This window comes from Amphibalanus amphitrite, unplaced genomic scaffold, assembly GCF_019059575.1.
Source record: "Amphibalanus amphitrite isolate SeventyFive unplaced genomic scaffold, NRLGWU_Aamphi_draft 000490F_arrow, whole genome shotgun sequence".
In the NCBI taxonomy this organism is placed as follows: Eukaryota; Metazoa; Arthropoda; class Thecostraca; order Balanomorpha; family Balanidae; genus Amphibalanus; species Amphibalanus amphitrite.
The window spans coordinates 312,560-331,843 of NW_024881984.1; the positions used below are offsets into that span (position 1 = coordinate 312,560).

At 49.6% G+C, this 19,284-nt stretch overlaps 1 protein-coding gene across 17 annotated transcripts in view; it reads left to right on the plus strand.

Annotated features, from left to right (window-relative positions):
• LOC122392546 (polypyrimidine tract-binding protein 1-like) overlaps positions 1-19,284 on the plus strand; it is a 137,981-nt gene that overhangs the window by 52,343 nt on the left and 66,354 nt on the right. For 7 of the 17 annotated variants that reach the window (XR_006258540.1, XR_006258539.1, XM_043387563.1 and 4 more), the window contains one exon: positions 10,627-10,771. The exons of 6 other annotated variants lie outside the window; for them this stretch is intronic. Coding sequence is in view for 8 of the 11 variants with exons in the window: in XM_043387563.1 (XP_043243498.1) it covers positions 10,664-10,771 (108 nt within the window). In the remaining 3 variants the exon portion in view is untranslated. Of the gene's footprint in view, positions 1-10,626; positions 10,772-18,705; positions 18,886-19,284 lie in introns of those variants that run through there. 4 more of the 17 variants (XM_043387565.1, XM_043387570.1, XM_043387560.1 and 1 more) reach the window with 4 other exon arrangements.

The window sequence follows — 19,284 nt, forward strand, 5'->3', positions numbered from 1 at the left end:
GTTGCAATATCTCGGTAACTACTTGGCCGATTGCGCTGAAAGTTGGCATGTAGGTAGGCACCCACTAGGCACTGCATATCCATGTGCCAGAGTTGGGGTGCTGCTGCACGTGCGCACGTGCAGGGGTCGTCTCCAGATCTCGAGAACGGCTGGACCGATGGCGCTCAAATTTGGTAAACGGTTAGGGACCAGTTAGTAGGGTGCCGTGCACAAGTCAGTTGGGACCCTTTCTGCACGTGCGCACGTGCAGGGTGCCGCTCCCAGATCTCGAGAACGGCTGGGCCGATTGTGCTCAAATTTGGCACATCGCTAGAGACGGGTTAGTAGGGTGCCGTGCACAAGTCAGTTGGAGGTACTGGACATGTGTAAAATGACCTACAAGGTAACAACGAAGGCTGTCAAATGCCCAATAGATGGCTAAACATTCTTTTTCAGTAGTTGAATAATTTCGTTCTGCTTTGTTCAGCTGTCGGCTGATGAATGCTACGGGATGAAGTTCTTCACCGTGCTGTTGTTCCAAAACAGCAGAGATCGCAAAATCACTAGCATCAGTAGACAAGTAGAAATCTTTTGTAAAATCTGGAAACCTAAGAACTGGGTAATGAACTAACGCATCTTTGATGGATTGGAATCCATTTTCACATTCTTCAGACCATATAAATTCAACATCTTTCTTGGTCAGAGCGATCAGGGGCGCAGCTAATTGAGACATTCGCGGGATGTGACGGCGGTAGTAGTTCGCGAATCCTATAAATGAACGAATTTCTTTGACTGAACTTGGTCTGGGGAAGTCCTGAATAGCCTGAATTTTGGATGGGTCTGGACGTACGCCATGCTCATCCACAATGTGACCGAGATATTTAATTTGACGTTGCATGAACGAACACTTAGATGGACGTAGGACGAATCTAGTTTCTTCTAGTCGGGTAAGAACTCTATCAAGCTTTTCTAAATGGTCATCGTAATTCTTACTGGCGATCAGAATGTCATCGACGTAAAGAAATGCATCGATACCTTGTAAACCAGAGAGAGCAATTTGCAACGCACGATTCAGTGCGGCGGAAGCTGATTTCAATCCAAAAGGTACAGAGGCATATTGGAAATGCTGGTTGTTAGCTGTGAATGCGGTATATGGTCTCGACGACTTCGAGAGAGGGACTTGGTGAAATGAGCTAAGCAAATCCAGTGTCGAGAAAACAGTACAACCAGAAAGTTGATCGATCGCATCAGAAGCAAATGAGTTGGGATACCTATCATCTTTGATCTTTTCGTTGAGAACACGGAGATCAGAAACAAGGCGGTAACCACCTGATGACTTTTTGACTAAAATGATGGGTGCATTGTACGGTGAAACAGCGGGTTCTATGATACCACTAGCAAGTAGTTTGTCGATTTCAGACTTAACTATATCGCGATGGGCAAACGGGAGTCGATACGGGTTTTTGTACGCAGGGGTTGGATCTGAGAGTTCAATGTGATGTTCATACACATTTGTGATTTTGATATCATCTAACGTATTACCAAACGTACCGACATGTTTCATGAGCATATCGCGCAGTTGCGATCGGTATGGCTCTGGGATGTGATCGAGCTGAAAGTCGTTTGGAGACACTTTGTCACCTTTGTCAGGTTGAGTGGATGCTGAATAAGTTTGTCCTGACGAGTTTTCATCGTTCCTGTCAGTTTCTGATTTGGGAGCAGCAGGGTTGAGCTGCGCTATGCGCAAGTTCTTCCGAAGTAGAATTGGACGAGCCGTAACGTTTGCTACACGAACTAAAACGTACGACTTGGTCAAGAACGCTATTGAGCGAGCGACCTGTATACCTGCCGTTGATTGATCGACGTGACCCTGGATGAAGTATGGGGCCTCAGAGGGTACCAAGTAGCGCGGTAATTTCATTTGAACGAACATTTCTGAAAAGGCTGGAATTTCGACTGATCTGTACAAAAATAAAGGGTGATTTTTCCCTTCATCGATAGTGAAAGCATCGTTTTCGTCGTAAGAGATCAACGGGTTATCAATGTCGCGCGGTGAGTCAGTGGTGCCAAGTAAGAAGCGGACACGTTTTCGTCGCCTTGGGCTGAGCCGTTGCGGCGTCTGTCGCTGGGTGGATGTTGCGGCGCTAGGCTGCAGGAAGGACACACTTTTTGTGTCCGGATTGAACAGTAGCTGGTGGCGGATGATGAAATCTATGCCGAGAATGATGTCGCAACCGAAGGAAAGTGACCTATCGGTCACATAAACAGCATGCTGAATAGTACGGTCAGACACGTGGATGGGTATTTGACAATGACCTAAAATCTGAATTGGGGTACCGGTAACTCCTAAAATAGATAATGACGACTTCTCCAGAGGACTCGAAATGCTGCACGACTGGAAAAACTTGTGACTGATTAGACAAATGCTGGATCCGGTGTCGTACAAGGCTGAACCAGGTTGGTCCTTAACAGAGATTTCCAGGATTGGTGGACGAGGGCGTGTACCTGAATTATCAGCTGCCACGCTCGCGAACGCTGTAGTCCCATTTAGCGTCGCGAGCGGTTGCCGTTTGGGGATGGACTCCGTCGGGAGTGACTCGATCCCCTCCGATCCGGAGATCGGGATTGCGACCTTGAATAAGATCGGTGCCGTCGGTCCCGAGAGTGAGACCTTGATGAGCGGCGATAACGATCATAGCGGTCCCTCGATGAGTGACAGTGATCTGAACAGCATTGTTGGTGCTGTGAATACGAGGGAGGACGATAGGAAGAATGACTTTGGCGAGCTGGGTATGCGTTTCGCTGGTGAGTATATGAAGGTGGCGTTGAATAGCCACGGCCACGATTGGGAAACGACCCACGTTGGCGAAAGTTTCGCCGGAAGGGCTGTCGTCCTCTCCCCCGCTGAGGGGTTTGGGAGGCGGCGAGCTCGAGGCTGGCCACACGGTGCTGCAACTGCTGAACCACGTCCGAGTTTAACTCCGTGGCCGACACAGAATGTGTAGCAGATGTGTCCGAAGATGGAAGGAACACACAATTTAATTCTTGGGTTCTTGCCAAAGCTATGGCGGCATCAAAATCGGATGGGTTTTGTGGCAAGACCAGCTGACGTAGGCTTGGTTTTAAGCCTTTGACGAAAGCTGCTGCTGCGGTTCGGTTTTTTAGCTGTTTGGTTTCGGGGGTAGCGTCCCATTCGGTCAAACATTTGGTTTTGTTTCTGAGTCGGAATGCATACGCATCGACTGACTCTTGCGGATGTTGTGTGCAAGTCATTAGATCTTGTAAACGGGATGATACGGGGCGATCAGAGTTGATCGCGGATGTCAGGCGAGTAGCGAATTCTTCAAAGGTGGGAGCATGATTCAAGTCATGACGGTTTCGGACCAGTTCGGCCACTTTACTGTCCAGTTTTGTTTTAGCTACTTTGAGGGTGACGCTGTCGGGCCAGGAACCCATGGTTTTAGCGTCACGGACTTCTTGCAAAAAATCTTGAATCGGGAATGAGCCGTCATAAGTTGGTATGAATGTCGAAATTTGGTGAATGTTAAGGCTAGAAATTGGTTGGGTATGATCGACCGGCATGGTGGAACCAGAGAGAGATCCTTTAAGTATTAAACCAAATATGAGAAGAGAGATTTCTATACGACAAAAATAACAGAGTTTAAGACCTTTCTACCTAGAATTTAACTATACACAACGGGACATGGGTCCGGGTTGGGGGGGGGGGGGGTTAATAGATACCCCAGCCACCGCTGCCACCAAATGTCGGCGGGGCCTTTAGCCCTTACCTTCAGTAAAGACGTCTGCTGGTGAACTGCATTCTATTGGCGTCAGATACAGGACTTTATATACGATGAAACACACGTGTACGAAACTGGGACGCTGACCGACACGCGTGAATGTAGGACGCAGGGCGGCCGGCTGGGCACTGCAAAGCGCAGCGTCAATCAACTTTATTATTGTACATGCGTGCGGGCCGGGCCGCCCGTCCGTCACACGATGAGCGTGGCGAATAGGATTTTGCAAGGTTTCAATTAGTGTAAGCTGTGAGGGTGCAGGATGGAGCAAGGCTGTGCGACAGTACCCCCTCGAAATTTCGCACGTGCAAGGCCCACCCTCTCGCTCGCTCCGTTAGTCGCCCCAAAAGGCGTTATACTGGTATCAATTGCTGATAATGATGAAATGTCCGCTTCCTTCTCTCTCACACCTGGCCTCCCGTCTGTCCGTCCGTCCGTCCGTCTGTCGGTCTGTCTGCCCCAGTCCCAGTCCCTGTCCCAGTCCCAGTCCCAGTCCCAGTCCCAGTCCCAGTCCCAGTCCCAGTCCCAGTCCCAGTCCCTGTCCCAGTCCCAGTATCAGTCCCAGTCCCAGTCCCAGTCCCTGTCCCAGCCCCAGTCCCTGTCCCAGTATCAGTCCATGTCCCAGTCCATGTCCCAGTCCCAGTCCCTGTCCCAGTCCCAGTCCCAGTCCCAGTCCCAGTCCCTGTCCCAGTCCCTGTCCCAGTCCCAGTCTCAGTCCCTGTCCCTGTCCCAGTCCCTGTCCCAGTCCCAGTCCTCCCAGTCCCCATGTCGCTGTCCCAGTCCCTGTCCCAGTCCCAGTCCCTGTCCCTGTCACAGTCCCTGTCACAGTCCCAGTCCCAGTCCCAGTTCCAGTCCCAGTTCCAGTCCCAGTCCCAGTCCCCATGTCCCAGTCCCTGTCCCAGTCGCTATTCGTCCGTCCGATCCGCGGGGTTACCGGTCGGTCACCAATGAGGCTGCGGTGTTTCATTGCAGCCAATCGCGGACCGGTGTGACGCTCCGGTGTCGGTATCGACATGTCGATCGATGACACCTAATTGTAGAAATCCTGATCAATGGGAGAGATCCTGATCAATGGAATCTAATGGCAGATATCCTTATCTATGAGGGAGATTCTGATCACTGGCACCTGATGACAGGGATCCTAATGAATGAGGAAGATCCTTATCAATGAAGGAGATCCTTATCAATAACTTTTAATGACAGATAACCTAATCAATGGCACCCAATGGCAAATATCCCGATTAATGGCGTCCAGTGGGAGATATCCTGATCTGTGATATTGGATGGAGAGATCACGATCAATGACATGGTGTTATTAATCCTGATCAATGAAAGATATAGGTAGGTATGTATTTATCAATGGCATCTAGTGGAAAATACATATTGAGATAATAATGCACTAACCAAGAGATCTCGATCATATCAATCAATACTGCCTAATCCGAGAACTCTTGAATCTGATTTGCCAAGACTTCTGTTGAAGTCAGTCATATCCGATAAAATGATGACAATCATTTATGAACGTCACGGAGTTTAGGAGCTGTTGACGCTATTGCTCCTTTTTTAGAATCGTTAGTTGCTTATCTTTGTTATTTTCGTAGGTTATTTATCCGGTATATAGACCGTAACGCTTCGTAATGCATATGCGATGCATCAGTTTACAAGCATAATATGCGAAACGTGTTACCTCTTGGAAAAAGCCTCGAATGTAAACGTATTACCATTTCCATAAGGGGTCCATTAGAGCGTCCCAATCATACCTTATTTACGATGCGGCCGCCTCGATCTGTGTTATTGTTTACTGCCGGCCGTTTACCGCTGGTACATACATATGTGAGTACCCGGACGGGCGGCCGTACTCGTGTTTTATTAACGGACTGCGCCATGTTACGAGGGCTCCCCAGGGAGGGGAGGCGCGAAGTGCTGTCCTGCGCCCGACGTATGACCGAGTGGGCGCCGCCCGTATCGGTCACAGAACTGTTGCATATTTGACGCGCCGCATTGGTCGCCAGTGGCACAGCGAGGGGTGATGGACGCAATGCGTCAATATTATCGGGCTCAGTGGAATTGCGCTATTAAATGTGGTCCGCGGTGTGTACGTTATTTTGCTTGGCGATCGAAGGATAGTGGTATTATTGTTTTATATCCTGGGATGTTCAATGTTCATAGTTACCCTGGAAAAGCTAAAATGGCGCTTATTGCCGTCGTTTTAAAATTACAATTTATGCGGAAGCATATAACGTTGTACCTACACGAGCTGATGGCTGATATTCTCTTCTGTGATGTTGTTCAAAGTAGGGACCCCTCAGTTCCAATTTTATTAGATTAATTTCCAGTCCTTGCTGCTGGGTCTGAATTAGCACTCTGGGGCTCCCGACTGACAAACTAATGAGATAACAAGCCAGGCAGCAGACCGGAATACAAGCAAGCCTTAGGTGAGCGCCTGTGGCTAAATCCACTCGCGTCAATACCCTGACGCTGAGATAAGCTTCAGTGAGTCATTTTCGAGTCCACTCGCTGGTTTATGCTGCCAACGTTATGATGTGATTTTCTATATGATATTCTTACACCTGTTGTGCGATTTTTACATCTAGCTTGACATCAGACTAGCATCGTCATCACAATTCACAAACAAAATGATCTCTCCCATCTTCCTGCTGTGAATCTTAGAAGCCAAGTTAGTCAACATAACTCGCCCAGGCCACCATATTCCGCTATCCTCTCGAACCACGCCTATCGCCTACCGCCCTGACGGTCCACCGTCCACCGCCCCCGCCCCCGCCTGCCTCCCACCGCCCACCGTCCACCTTCAACCACCCACATCCCACCACTGCACCGCCCACCGCCCACCGCCCTAGCCGCCCGGGTCTCCCAGAGATTGCACCTGTCTGCCGGACGGACGAGCCAGCCGCGTGCCTTGCAAGCCGAGCGGCTGTGGCGCGCGTGTCCCGAATGAGGCCCGTGACGCGTGCCGTGGCTGCCTCCGGACCGGACCAGCGCAATGTTAGTCGCGACGAGGGCTGTCGTGGTCGACGGGAGGGCTGGTGCGACCTGTGGGGAGAGGACGCCAGGTTGGAGTGACTGTTGTGGGCTGCTCGAGGGACGGTCTAGATCATCGATATATGACATCATAACCTCAGCTCGAATACATACTATTAGCATTCATTTGGGTGTTTTTTCATGTGCAGTTTCGGGTACAATTATAATTTTCGGTGCTTTTTGTAATTATATGTAAAGGCTGAGATGGTCTGGATCATTTTGCAATTCTGTGTAACGCTTTTATAGTTACATTCAGCAAAACACATTTCCGATAAATGAAAAACACTTTGCCCCGCGGTAGGATGCACGGAGTATATCTTTTCTAACCTTGTTTTTCGAAGCGAAGTGGACTCGAGAGTATCATTCCAGGCACACTCGCGCTGCGTTACGGACTATGTTTGGCCCGACGCGCGTATGTATACTTCAGGTAGTGTAGCTACCGTGTCGCAGACGCTAGCCGGCTCTGTAGCTCTGTATATTCGCAGCCCGTCTGTTTGTGCGCCGTGCGCGGGGTGCGTGTTTGTAACGCTAATTGGGACGTGCCAGGCGCTGCTTGTGTTGGCCGCCGGCCGCCGCTGCAGCTGGGGCGGCTCCCCGGTGGAGTTGCGCACCGGGAGCTCTCCTGTAACCCCCCCCCCCTCCCTCCATCTCCACCGCCGTCTGTTGATCCGAGTTCTCCGCTGTTTATGTCCCGGACCGGGGAGGGGTCGTCGCCGCCGTGCTGTCGAGACCGACGCGACGACAGCGCGCTCGCCGGCCGGTCTGTAAACCGACGATCCTCACCGGCGCGGAGAGACGCCGCCGCCAAAGGCGGCGCTCGCTCCGCGTATGTACCTGGAGCAAACTAATCCAAATACGAAAATACACAGACGGGTCATCTCCGGCTCCGGGACCGGCGCTCTGGGGCGGTGGCCGTGGCTGTGTGGTGTAATTATGAGCCGGCTGCTGGTCAAAGGCAGTAACAAGGCGCGCCGACCAAATATCACCGGCCTTATTGCGCTCGGTCATAGGGTGCGCTGCGGGCCGAATGGACCGCCGTGCAGTGGGGCGGGAGAGGACTGGGCTGCTGCGGTGTCACTGCTCTAGAGAGAAGGGATTTGGATAGTGAAGAAGTGAGAAGAGTTGGAGCCTTTCAATAGCCTGTCGGATAGGTCCAGAGTCTACTGAGAAAATGTTGTACGAGTATTGGCTCATTCGAAATCGGGTTCAAATAAATCTCTTATTTGAATGTCCAGCGAGACGAAAGTTGAACTATTTTGCTTCAAGAATATGTTGTTAAAATGCATGTTTTCTTTGTTGCTGTGAAAAGGCGCAAGTTTGACGTAAAAATAGTTAATTTAAATATTTTGTTATGCATAAGCAAATAAGCAAGTAACATTTCGATATTGGTTCCTGGCTGGCCTCGTTTGTGCGTTCAAATAAACTAAATATTCTCCCTCCCGTATTGACAAATGGCGCGTGCTGCGTATGCCATTCATTTATCTATTTTCTCTCAGTCCGCCTGATCCCCAATCTCGAAGGTTATGAATCTCGAAATTGAGTGGCGACAGCTGTGCAAACTGGGTGCGTTATTTAGTTGCCATCGAGGACGAAGCCTCCAGTTGCCGCCACTGCTGGCAGGTGACGGCCGTAGTCGCTGTTCGATTCAGTTAGGTAGGGAGAGGATGGCTGGTTTCTCAGAAAAATAATAATTTATCAATCACAAATGTGTGCTAACCTCAGCTCACGTTTCATACATTCAATTCAATGTGTCATTTTTTTTTAGTTATTAGCTTGTTGATGCACGATAACACTGCCGGAATGTCAGTTCAGCGTCAAACTTACATTCCTTTCAATCAAAGTCCTAGAAAGTCGTACAGTTTTGATATTTCTTTTACGGAGCTCCACAGCCCTCTGCATCCCCTCTTTCTTGACTCTTTGCGACCCTTTCCAACCCTTTCCAACCCCTCCCGACCTCTCGGGCCCCTCTCACCTGCCCCTGGAGGTCGGTGCTGTGGCTGTATAGGTTGGTGGCGGTGCTGTGGCTGTATTTTCTCGGCGGCGAGGTGGGATGGATGGTCGGCCCGCTGTTATTAGTGGACCGGACGAGTGTTTTGGCTGACTAATGGAGCCCCTCCGACCGACCCGGCCCCCGCCGCGGCGGGGGCCGAGCGGCGGCCCCCGCCGCTCAAACATCCCAGACAGACAGCCAAATGGCGAATACCCTGACCCCGTCCTAAAGCTGGAATTGCCTACACCTTACTACCTGCCGCAGCTGGAGGAGCAGCCAGAATCAGGTATAGACAGCGATAGATGACCGTTTAACTTTCTGAACAGTTTGTGGAATAACTTGTAAGTGGATTTTCGAATGGTTCGACGAGGTAGTGTCTAGCGAGTACATAACCCATTCATGATAACCACTGGCCCGGCTCTTGTGACCATAACCCGTTTTGTGCGGCCGTCTACTCTGTGGCGCCGTACTTCGTGAGAGCGGAGCGGGCCTCGAGCAGAGAACGGACGTTTTTCGACGGTGTCTGTCATTAATCAGTTGAGATTGATGGCACGAGACACGGTTTGGTCCGTCTGATCATGAACTGGGACTATGGGATCTGTGTCGTGATGGGAGTGGGAGAAGTATCGACCATGGGACAGCTGGGCTGATGTTTTTTAGTTAGTTCATAATTCGATCTGTTTCCCTGCGAGTTTGTGCAATGCAAATTGAAAATGATCCACAGACCACAATCCTACTCGTTCTTTTACCTTTGATACCCGTCTCGAAATGCCATATGGTCTGTATCTCTTGGTTCAGTAGGTACAGCACCGTGATGCGTGGAATGTTTATGCACGCGGTGTTTGATGTTTTTAGCTATACTTTTTTAAGAGGCGTCCAACCCAAAATGATCATGTTTCGCATAACTTCTCTCTCTCCCTCGCCTCTCTCTCTCTCTCTCTCTCTCTCTCTCTCTCTCTCTCTCTCTCTCTCTCTCTCTCTCTCTCTCTCTCTCTCTCTCTCTCTCTCTCTCTCTCTCTCTCTCCCTCTCTCTCCCTCTCTCTCTCTCTCTCTCTCTCTCTCTCTCTCTCTCTCTCTCTCTCTCTCTCTCTCTCTCCCACCCTCCCCTGCACCCACGTGACGCCTTGTTAGGTCACGTTGCGCCACGTCACGTCACGAACGACAGTCGTGACCGTTCACTCACCCCGTCACGCTGCTCTCAAGACCGCGTCGGACTCCCGAGGTGCTTTTGTTTCTCGCAGTGTTTCGCCCGTCACCGTTCACACGCACGCTGCCGTGAAGAAACAGCGCTGTCCGCGAGGGTTTGAACTGAGAGCTGTGGCAATGTAAATTCTTAGATTTTGAAATACATGTCTCGGAACTTACGAAGTTGTATTGGGTTACCTCCGACTTGTATATTGTATAGGTGTCAGTTTTGTTTACGGGAAATGTTTATTTATTTGGTGGTAGCAAGCCTTAACAAGCTAAAATTTCAAGATAGGTATATCAGGCTAGGTATTAGGTATATCGTGTTTTGTCTTTGATATCCAATAGGAAGGCATAGCTCTTGGTTTCGCATCATCTTGTCCTAATTACTGATGATCCACTTCTCGCAACACATGCCCCTCTCCGAAATATTTATGATCTTACAAATCTTAAGGTTCGCACAAGAAGGTGAAAAATCTTGACGAATGCAGGCGCACCTTCCAGTGTTTTGGGCTGGATGCACTTGTGTCCTTACTCCTTACTCTTGCTGGTATAGTGCCTTGCGTGCCATGCTGACCCTACATGTGCATGCATATGTGCGTGAGCGAGCTGACGGTGGTGTTCTTGCTGTTGCAGGTAAGCGGCCGCTGCCTTCGGTAGCGCGCATGAGACTATGAAGCGTCCCGCTGTCGAGGACTTCTTTCCCACGGTTCAGCCGCAGACCTTAGCTCTGATTGGTCCAGATCTAGCCGGACTTTACCACTACACCGCCCTGATGCAGGTAGGGCTTACGCTTCGACGATGCACCAACCCCAAGCAAATGATATACTTAAGTCCCACAACCTGTGACTCTTAACAGGTTGTGGGACACTACTTCCTGGTCTTGTTACTGGCTTCCTCAAGCCTTAGCTCGTGAATTAAAGAAAGAATCGTCTTTGAGCAATAAGGCGCGTCAGACGTGATCACTCATCAGTTCTGATTTCAAACCCTCCTCGTTGATCTCCGTCTCCGATAACCGATTAAGATAACCGATTAAGACAGCATACAGTGCACTCCATCGACACATTGCACCACGGCGGCGTCGCACGGCCCAGCCAAACGTGAGCCACACTCCGCCCGGCCCAGCCAGCTGCGCGCCGCGCTCCACCCTCCCCCAGAGCCGCTCCAGGCTGGTCGTGCAGCGTTTCTGCGCACCACAGCTCGGCCCGCCGCTGCACGCAGTGTGATTGGTGAGGTAACTGGCCGGCCAAAGTGGCGCAGTAAGCCGTGCCGACGAAACCGGCGCAGCTGAGACGATCGCGCCTGTGCTGAGTTAGACCACGACTGTTCGTTCATCACGATCAGGTGCCCGTGGAAGGGGTGGGGGACGGGGCAGTCGTATTGGCGGTGTTATTCTTCTCGGCAGGAGGGATCACGAGTCAGTGTGGAGGTGTCACGCATAGAGCGATGCAAGTTCCACTCACGAGTGGACGAAGCAGGGGAGGAAATAACTAGGTGGATTGGAGAGCTGGGTGGACTGAACACACGCGGCGTTGCGTTGTAAGCTACGCAACTGCAGATCCGTGGCTTGGAAATCATTTCACGACTGATTAATTTCCTGATTAAGTTCTGTATGTTTCCCATCCGTGCGATTATCATTTGAGAGCAACATTTTGATAGGTCTTATGCGCAGTTCGCGTCTAATTCATAACTGCCACCGGGAGTGCTGCAACGCCATTAATCGTCGTCAGTTCCTTTTGCCATTCTCAGAGCGATCTTTGACTCCCGGAAAATGACTATAAATGAACTCTGAAGTCTTTGACTAGTCACCGTTTTCCATCTAATAAAAGACGATAACTTTTGCGGCGATGCCGAGCTCTATGGACTGTTCTTATTCATCTCCAAATTTCCGTGGCGTTTATTTATTCATTTTGCCCGGCTCATTTCCATCGGCTCTCGTCTGGCTCCTCAGAGCTGCCGGCGGCGCCGGTCGATACGCTGAATCTGTCAGTCCTCGGAGGCCGATCGGAGACGAGATGCTGCTCTCTCTGAAGCCGCTACCCTCCGCTGGCGGCGCACCTTAACGCTGCGTCATCGGATCAGCACTACAATGGCCTATCGCCGCTCGCCCCGTATCGCGGCACTTCACACCTGATATAAAAGCCGGCCGGCCGGCGGGCGCCGCCGTAAAACCGGCCGTGTAAACCTGCAGGCTGCGCCAGGGGACCGGCCGGCCCGGGCCGCTGCCAGGGGTCGGCCCGATGGGCGACTGTGAACTACGCCCTGCCGGTGGGTAGAGAGGCTGTAACACGGTTTGCGACTTCCGTGCTGCTCGGTGTGCTTCCGGAAAGGGCCGTTCAAAAGACCGCTCGAAAGCGCTCGCGGTGAAGTGGCAAGCTGTTTATCGCTTCCGTTATGGGCATGGTATTAGTTTGTTTACTTATTTTGCGGAGTTTGCAACGGAGGGACGGCAAAACGTACGAGAAGAAACGAATTCATCGATATGATTGATGCTATAGTTTCTTCTCGCATTTAACATTGCTTAGGTTTTCGGATTAAATTGCATGAAATAAAAGTCAGTTTTTACTTTGTTCTTTTCATTGATCAAAACTTGCCAGCAGAACTTTGAGTGGTCTACAATTTCGCTTATTATATTTAAAAAAAACCTTTTTACTAAAAGTGAAGAGATGACATGATGAGCTCAATCAGTATCATCTTGCACCGCATTAGTTTTTCCTGGTTCGCTTTCTCTCATCCCTGCGCCATTTTTTTTTTTCGTGTCGCGCGGTGCTCCCGCCACACCTCGGTCCGTTACTACCCGGAGTCGGTCCTTCTGTCGACGCGCGCGTAATTGGTTGACGGTATCTACCGGATATTATTTGTTCCGTTATTTATCATGTCGGATGCTATTTTTCTTTTCTTTTTATTTGATCGACGCCAGCCTCGGCGCGCAATGTAATCCTGCCCTGTTAGGAGGTAGTTGACAGGTGTTTTATACGAGATAAGTGTTTTATTAGCTGCAAAGCCCTGCGAAATCATAGTTGGATAGATTATTTCTGCTCTTCAAGTAAGCCTGTCAGGCGCAGAAGCGATTGCCTGTACTAAAAAGTAAGGAGGTACTTTCTGCCAAACCTTAATTATACTATACTGTATCAAAGTGCTTTCATGCTTCCCCGAAATAAAGTAATAGTATAATGAATACTGAGTCGATATCGACGTTTTTTCATATAGGAATTAAGTGGCTGCTCAGTCGTCTATAAACCCGTGCAGAGCAACCATTGCAACGTTTTTCCACGATTACACGGATGTCCTAAAATTGGGAACTTTTTAGGTCTTACTGGATATAACAGCATTGGCAGTTTGGCACTGTGCTCAATAATTTGCGGTCAACACATGCGGTCAACGCATGGATGATGGAAAGATGGTATTTCTATTTGCGTTGACTACTATCGATCTTGCTTTAACACGCACCCCACTATTTTGTATGTTATTTGTGATGTCCTCACAAAGCTACCGTCGCTGGACATTCCGATAGGAGTGATTTGTGACATACAGCCTATCTCAATGCTTATTTTCAGGGATCTTTGAGAGCGGCACTCTACTAAAGGGACGGCACTAGGTACAGAGCTCACTGCAGTAGGTACTTGAAGCAGGCTGAAGCAAGTTTCGCATCTGATCCTGTGAACCCTCCGCCCGTTGAGCTGGGCGGCTGTGGGGATCCCATGTCGCCGAGACTGGCGTTTCCCGTGCATATCGGTGCGATCCATTCGCTGCTGGTGCTGTCAGCGCCTCTCAGGCCCCGAAATATATGGTCGTTCAGGTGATTCATTTGCACCAGTACTGGCCCGGGCCCCGGTCACGATGTAAACTGATCAACTTCACGGTGTCAGGTGTTAAGCGGACCCTAAACCTTCCCCTGTGACCCGATTAGACTGGCCATTCAAAATGAAGGAAACTGTTTTACACCTGTCCAATATTGTGGTTTATGCCGTTACGGTAAAACGTTGTGGTAGAGTCGATGCCTATATTCAGACCGTTTACTGCATTTAATCCATAATGCTTTCACGTTAAGCGTTGGATAATAGCCGACACACATGTTCCACGCGTCGCCAGTCGGCGATAGGTGCTATACCGTATACCTTGCCCTACTTGCCGCTACAAATTGAGCTATAAATATCACTTTTTGACGTTTATGGGTGATGTGAGTGGTACGGAAACGTTAAATGTGGGTGCTTGCTTATAACGCGTGACGTTTGTATGCGCGTATACGATAATGTAATTGATTTGTTAGATTCAGGGCTATGTTTCATCGTGTGCCACATAGCGCTTGGTAACCGAAGTAGCACCTTCGAGGTAATTGAAGTCAAATGCATTGACGATTTGTTGAATCTCGGAATAAAATTTCACGTGCAGCGTGTAGCAAACCCTGAACAGATTTCGTTCATCAAGCCACAAACACGAGTCAGTTTTGTTTCATAACTGGAGTATACCCTAAACTTGGGCCATATCCAGATATACTTGTTTTCCATTGCCTGAAGAGTGGGAACTTCAGCTAGCCTGGTGCTCAGTCTCACCTTTTGCAATGAATCCAGGCAAAGTTTTTGGATGCCAGCGAAGTTGTGTAAGCAAATGGCGTACGTTTTGTTGGTTTAGGCGTTTGTTTTCTTTGAGAGGGCGCTGCAGGGGCATGGTCGGAAAATGCTCGAAGTCCGTCGCGAACATTATTGTCAATGGGCAGAACGTCATTCGACGGTGTAGTAGTGTTGGGTCCGTTGCAACTTGCAAGCGGGATTTTGTGGTCACACTTTTTGTGTTAGAAAGAGCTCGAATGGGCCTGAACAAACTTTTGCATTACAATGTTTTTGTATCTTCATTTTTTACATTAATGGAGCTATCACGAATAAGCCAAGGCCCGTTAAACGGTGCACTGAGCAGGATATTGCTTCTTCAGTTCTTTTTGAAATTATTTCCCCTTCAAATGTTCCGTGGATTATTTGAGAGCAATTTTGATATAACAATTGTCTCTGATTGGATTTCCATTCCAAATATTGATATTCATTAGGGCCCGCGCTGCCAGTTCCCCCTGTTACGATGGCTGTGCTGCCTCGTTATTTTGCCCGGGCTGCACCAGGTGTTGTGTTTGCGCCGCTCTGGGACGTTACTCCAGTCCTGCTCAATGCTATCCGACCGAACAGACTGCGGCAGCTCGGCATTCACCGGCGCTGGCAAACACGGCCTTTGGGTCGACTGTGTGGCCGCCGGAAGAGCGGCATCTATGGGCGGGGTCGTTGGGGGTGTGGGGAGGCAGGGGGGGCATTGAAAAGGAGGAGCGGGAGCTCAGGTGCAATATCCGCGCCGGTAGCATCGTGACTAGCTTACCGCCGCAGTGCCGTCGCTGTGTGGTTATTTCTATTTATCACCGAAATTCTGAAATTCCGTCAGGGCTGCGATATTTCTAGTCGACCGTCTGCTGAAATTCTGTTTGTGTCGTCTTTTTATTAGTTTTGGTTTTGAGGCCACCGAAATATTGTGAGGTGGTGCGTGACAAAACTTTTGCACCTTGAGGCAGTCCCCCTCCGGAATGCATAATCCTGAGACCTCAGTACGTCAGGTCTGGATGTGCTCGTCTGAATCGATGTGTCCTGTCGCCTTAGTCCGGTGTCCACCATGGTCGTCTGTCGCGAGGCGGAATGCTGCCGTTTGCAGAGCCGGGGCTCAGGCGGGTCCTCACTCCTCTGATGAAAAATCGGTTCCGATGGCGTTCGGTCACCTGGGGCCGCCGAGGCAACCTCAGGTGACCTCGGGTGACCTTGACGAGCCCATGACGCCCTCGGGCTGTGATCTGCGGACGTATAAAGCACCTGAGATTGAATTGGCTGGTATGGTCAATTCTCGGATGTAGTATGATTGCCATAGATCAGACCTTTTGTGGAGTTATGCGGATTCCTTTGCACTGTGGAAAATATTGGGTCGTATTTGAATGAATTTATTTTACCTGGAAGAGTTTATTTGAAGAAATATGTAGTTGATTTTATCGACGACATATTCGCTAACCTGGCAGCAAATCAAATATCGACATAAGCTGGGATCCACTCCATCATATTAACTAATGCTGCGAAAGCTTGCCAACATCCAATGGCCAAAGCTTTTAGCGGTATATCCCCGCCACAGGCTGGCTGGGTTCACCGAGTAGGCTTTGCCAGGTGAGCCCGAGGGATGGGGGCCGAAGCAGAGGGAATCCGCTTGAGGTTTGCCTCATAGATCCCGCACTCGGGGCGATGCGACCCTCTGACCTGCCGTGGTTGGCTCCGGGCCGTCCGGGGTAACTACTCTGGGTCGCTGAGGCCAGCTCTTCTCTTTGAGCGCCCGGGTCAGCCCTCGGGTGGCCGACCGGATTTGTCCCAATAGTCTCTCCTCCTGGGCCTCCCGGAGTCCTTCCTCCCACCCGAGTAAGTACCCAGCTTCAGCTCCCATTTTTGGACCACCGGGGCCAGCTCCTCCCTCTTGTCCGTCAGCCTCCTCCCCAGGGTCGCGCAGAGTCCTCAGACCCCACCGCCCGGTTAAGCGTTATAGCCTGCTTGCAGGGTGAGCTCAGTGACTGCGGCGACCCGGCCAATGGCTTCCGGGTGAGGCGCACCAGGAAGGGGCGGCGTGACAAAGTTATCGGCCGCCAGCTCGAGCCCCGGAAGAGCGCTCAGCAGACCGGCTTAATCGGTGCCGGCCAGGCGATGGACCGTCACTGGGGCGGGCTCCTCCTCCGTCGCCCAAACGGCACCGGGTTCGTCAGTATAAGACCCGGCTAAGAGGTGGACGTGGTGGCGGCGTGGCTGCAGGCCGGTTTGGGAGCGGCGGAAACTGAAATAGATTGAACGAGAAACGTGTTCGCTATTCTTGGGAAGATTGGTTACCGGGAAGGTTTATTGCTGTTTGATGGGACGTTCGAAATAATGAATGAAAGGCAGTGCAACGAAATAATATAAAATACCTAACTATATAACAATGAAAAAATATTTGACAGTGCAGTATAATTGTTTGTCTAATTAATTGTAGAATACAAGTTGGTACCGTTAAAAACAACATGATAAACCTATTCTTTAACCCTCGCCCGCACTCATGCCATTTTCCCATCCTAGAACGCACATGCGGGGGGGGGGGGGTTGCCACCCACCCGCGCCATTTCGTTCCTGTTGGAGATAGAGCTTAGCGGTAAAGACCAAAAAGATTCTTTGGGAAGAGACGAATCCAATGATACCAAGTTTTACCTTCTCAGGTCAGTCATTGACCTTCCAGGTCAGGTCAAACTAAAAGATGTTGCTGTTTTGGGTCACCGTTGGATATCAAGTGCGCTGCTTATCATATACCGATGGCGATGCTGTTTTCTGGTGCCAAGCCAGCTAGAACCTCTTTGTCACACTACCCGACCAGATTTTTGCTGCTGAGGTCATTTCAGGTCAACCGATTGTTTTTGTGTCTTTATTACATGAAATCATAATCTGAGAAGCTTTTACCAAAAATGCAGTCAAAAAACTTCACAAAAAGTAAATTCAGCTTGCCTGAAAGGCAATTATCTTAGATGACCTAGGTTGACCTTGACCTTGACCTTGACACCTGTACATCGTCGAACAACATGTTCCATGATAAGTGAGAGGTAAGACTGGCAAAAAAGGCCGAAATCACGGTATCAAAAGCTCACAAGGCCCATGGCAAACGCAAGATGTTGAGAATTGGCCATTTGGGTCATGACATGACCTGAAAAACAAGGTCATATCTCCGAAACCAAAAATCACAGAAACTTGAAATTTTCAGTGGACATCAAGAAAGGACAAAGGAGCAGCTATACGAAAAATCAGCCTTCTAGCTCTAACAATGTTGAGTGCAGAGCAGAAAGACTACCTGGGGGGGGGGGGGCAACCACCCCCCCATGTGTGGGCGAGGGTTAAGAATGAAAATATTCATTTTATTTTGAAGACTGTTTTGTTCTATGCCTAGTAATGCATGCTTTTCCCGTATAATTTTTACCGACTAGTTAGCCGTTGTACCAGGCGTTTACCAGAAATTCAAATTGGGAGTTGAAGACGTTTTTTACTTTGCATTCACGAAAAGGTCTTTTGTCAAAATGCATATAAATTGTGCAAATTTTTACCGGAACTGACATGTATGATAAGGTAAGGTGAAATCATTCTAGTGGATTATTCTGCTCCACCAATTTTACTTATTCGTGTTTATGAATATATTCTCGATCTTAGCGGTATCATCCTCACTCAAAACCCCAATAAATAAATGAGGTTGAGTGGAAAGCTCCAAGTCGACACGCCCTTCTTTTGGTTAAATTGCGAAAATACAAAATTAATATACAAATATCACGGGAAAGTTCCAGGCAATTTATTTTAGGTGACTGATCCTCAAAACCAGTTTTTTTTCTTTCTCTTGTGCGCTGAAGCGATTCGCAATGTATTTTTTCCCATTTTCAAATGAACAATAAAATAAAAACAAAAACGAAAATGAGAAGACCGATTGCTTTCGATGATCGACTTTATTCCTGAATGTTGCAGTTGCATATTTCGAGCTTAAAACTTACGGCCTGCGACCGGGTGGGGTGCTTAGCCATAGGCGTATCCAGTCACCTCTGTCTCCCACGGGTGACCTATAGCCTCTGTAGCCGCCGGGGCAGCGGCACTGGTACCGCCCCTGCGACCTGGCTGGGCCGGTGACCGACAGCGGCGAGCGCAGAGGCGCGCCAGTTTGACCTCAGCACCGACCGCGCGCGGCTCGCTCCCTTCGACTCGACCCTGACTGGCTGTCTACATATGAGACCAGTGCTCCGGTGTGGCAGTGATGACTCTCCCCGTGACTGGAACCGTCTACAGCCACACGCTCGACCAGGCCATGACCCTGGCCATCGTCGCCGGCGCCGGGGTCAGTACGTATTCGTCGCTGCCCGCAGTGTTTGGTTAGGTGTTAGGTATTCGGTCCTTGGTCTGACGACTGCGGATTTTGATGACTTCTTGGAGGGCTGGCATGCTTACACTCGTTATTCAATGATACTTGCTTTTTTTAAATAGTTTTGAGCAGACGTAATTCTTGAAAATTTTGATTTGTCAGAATTTCATCGGGGGGGGGGGGGTCTGTTGTGGTGTGCGCCATAGTTGTCTCAATGCCGAGTTCTAGGAAGTTTCCGTATTTATTGTTTTCAGATGCTCCTTTAAATCAATTTAATTTTAAGCTCCTATCTTTGTCGCCTTTTTGTGCTGCCCTCATTTTTTTTCGAAACAGATGTAAACTTAGTTGCTCGGAATAAAGCCACCATGAAAGTCA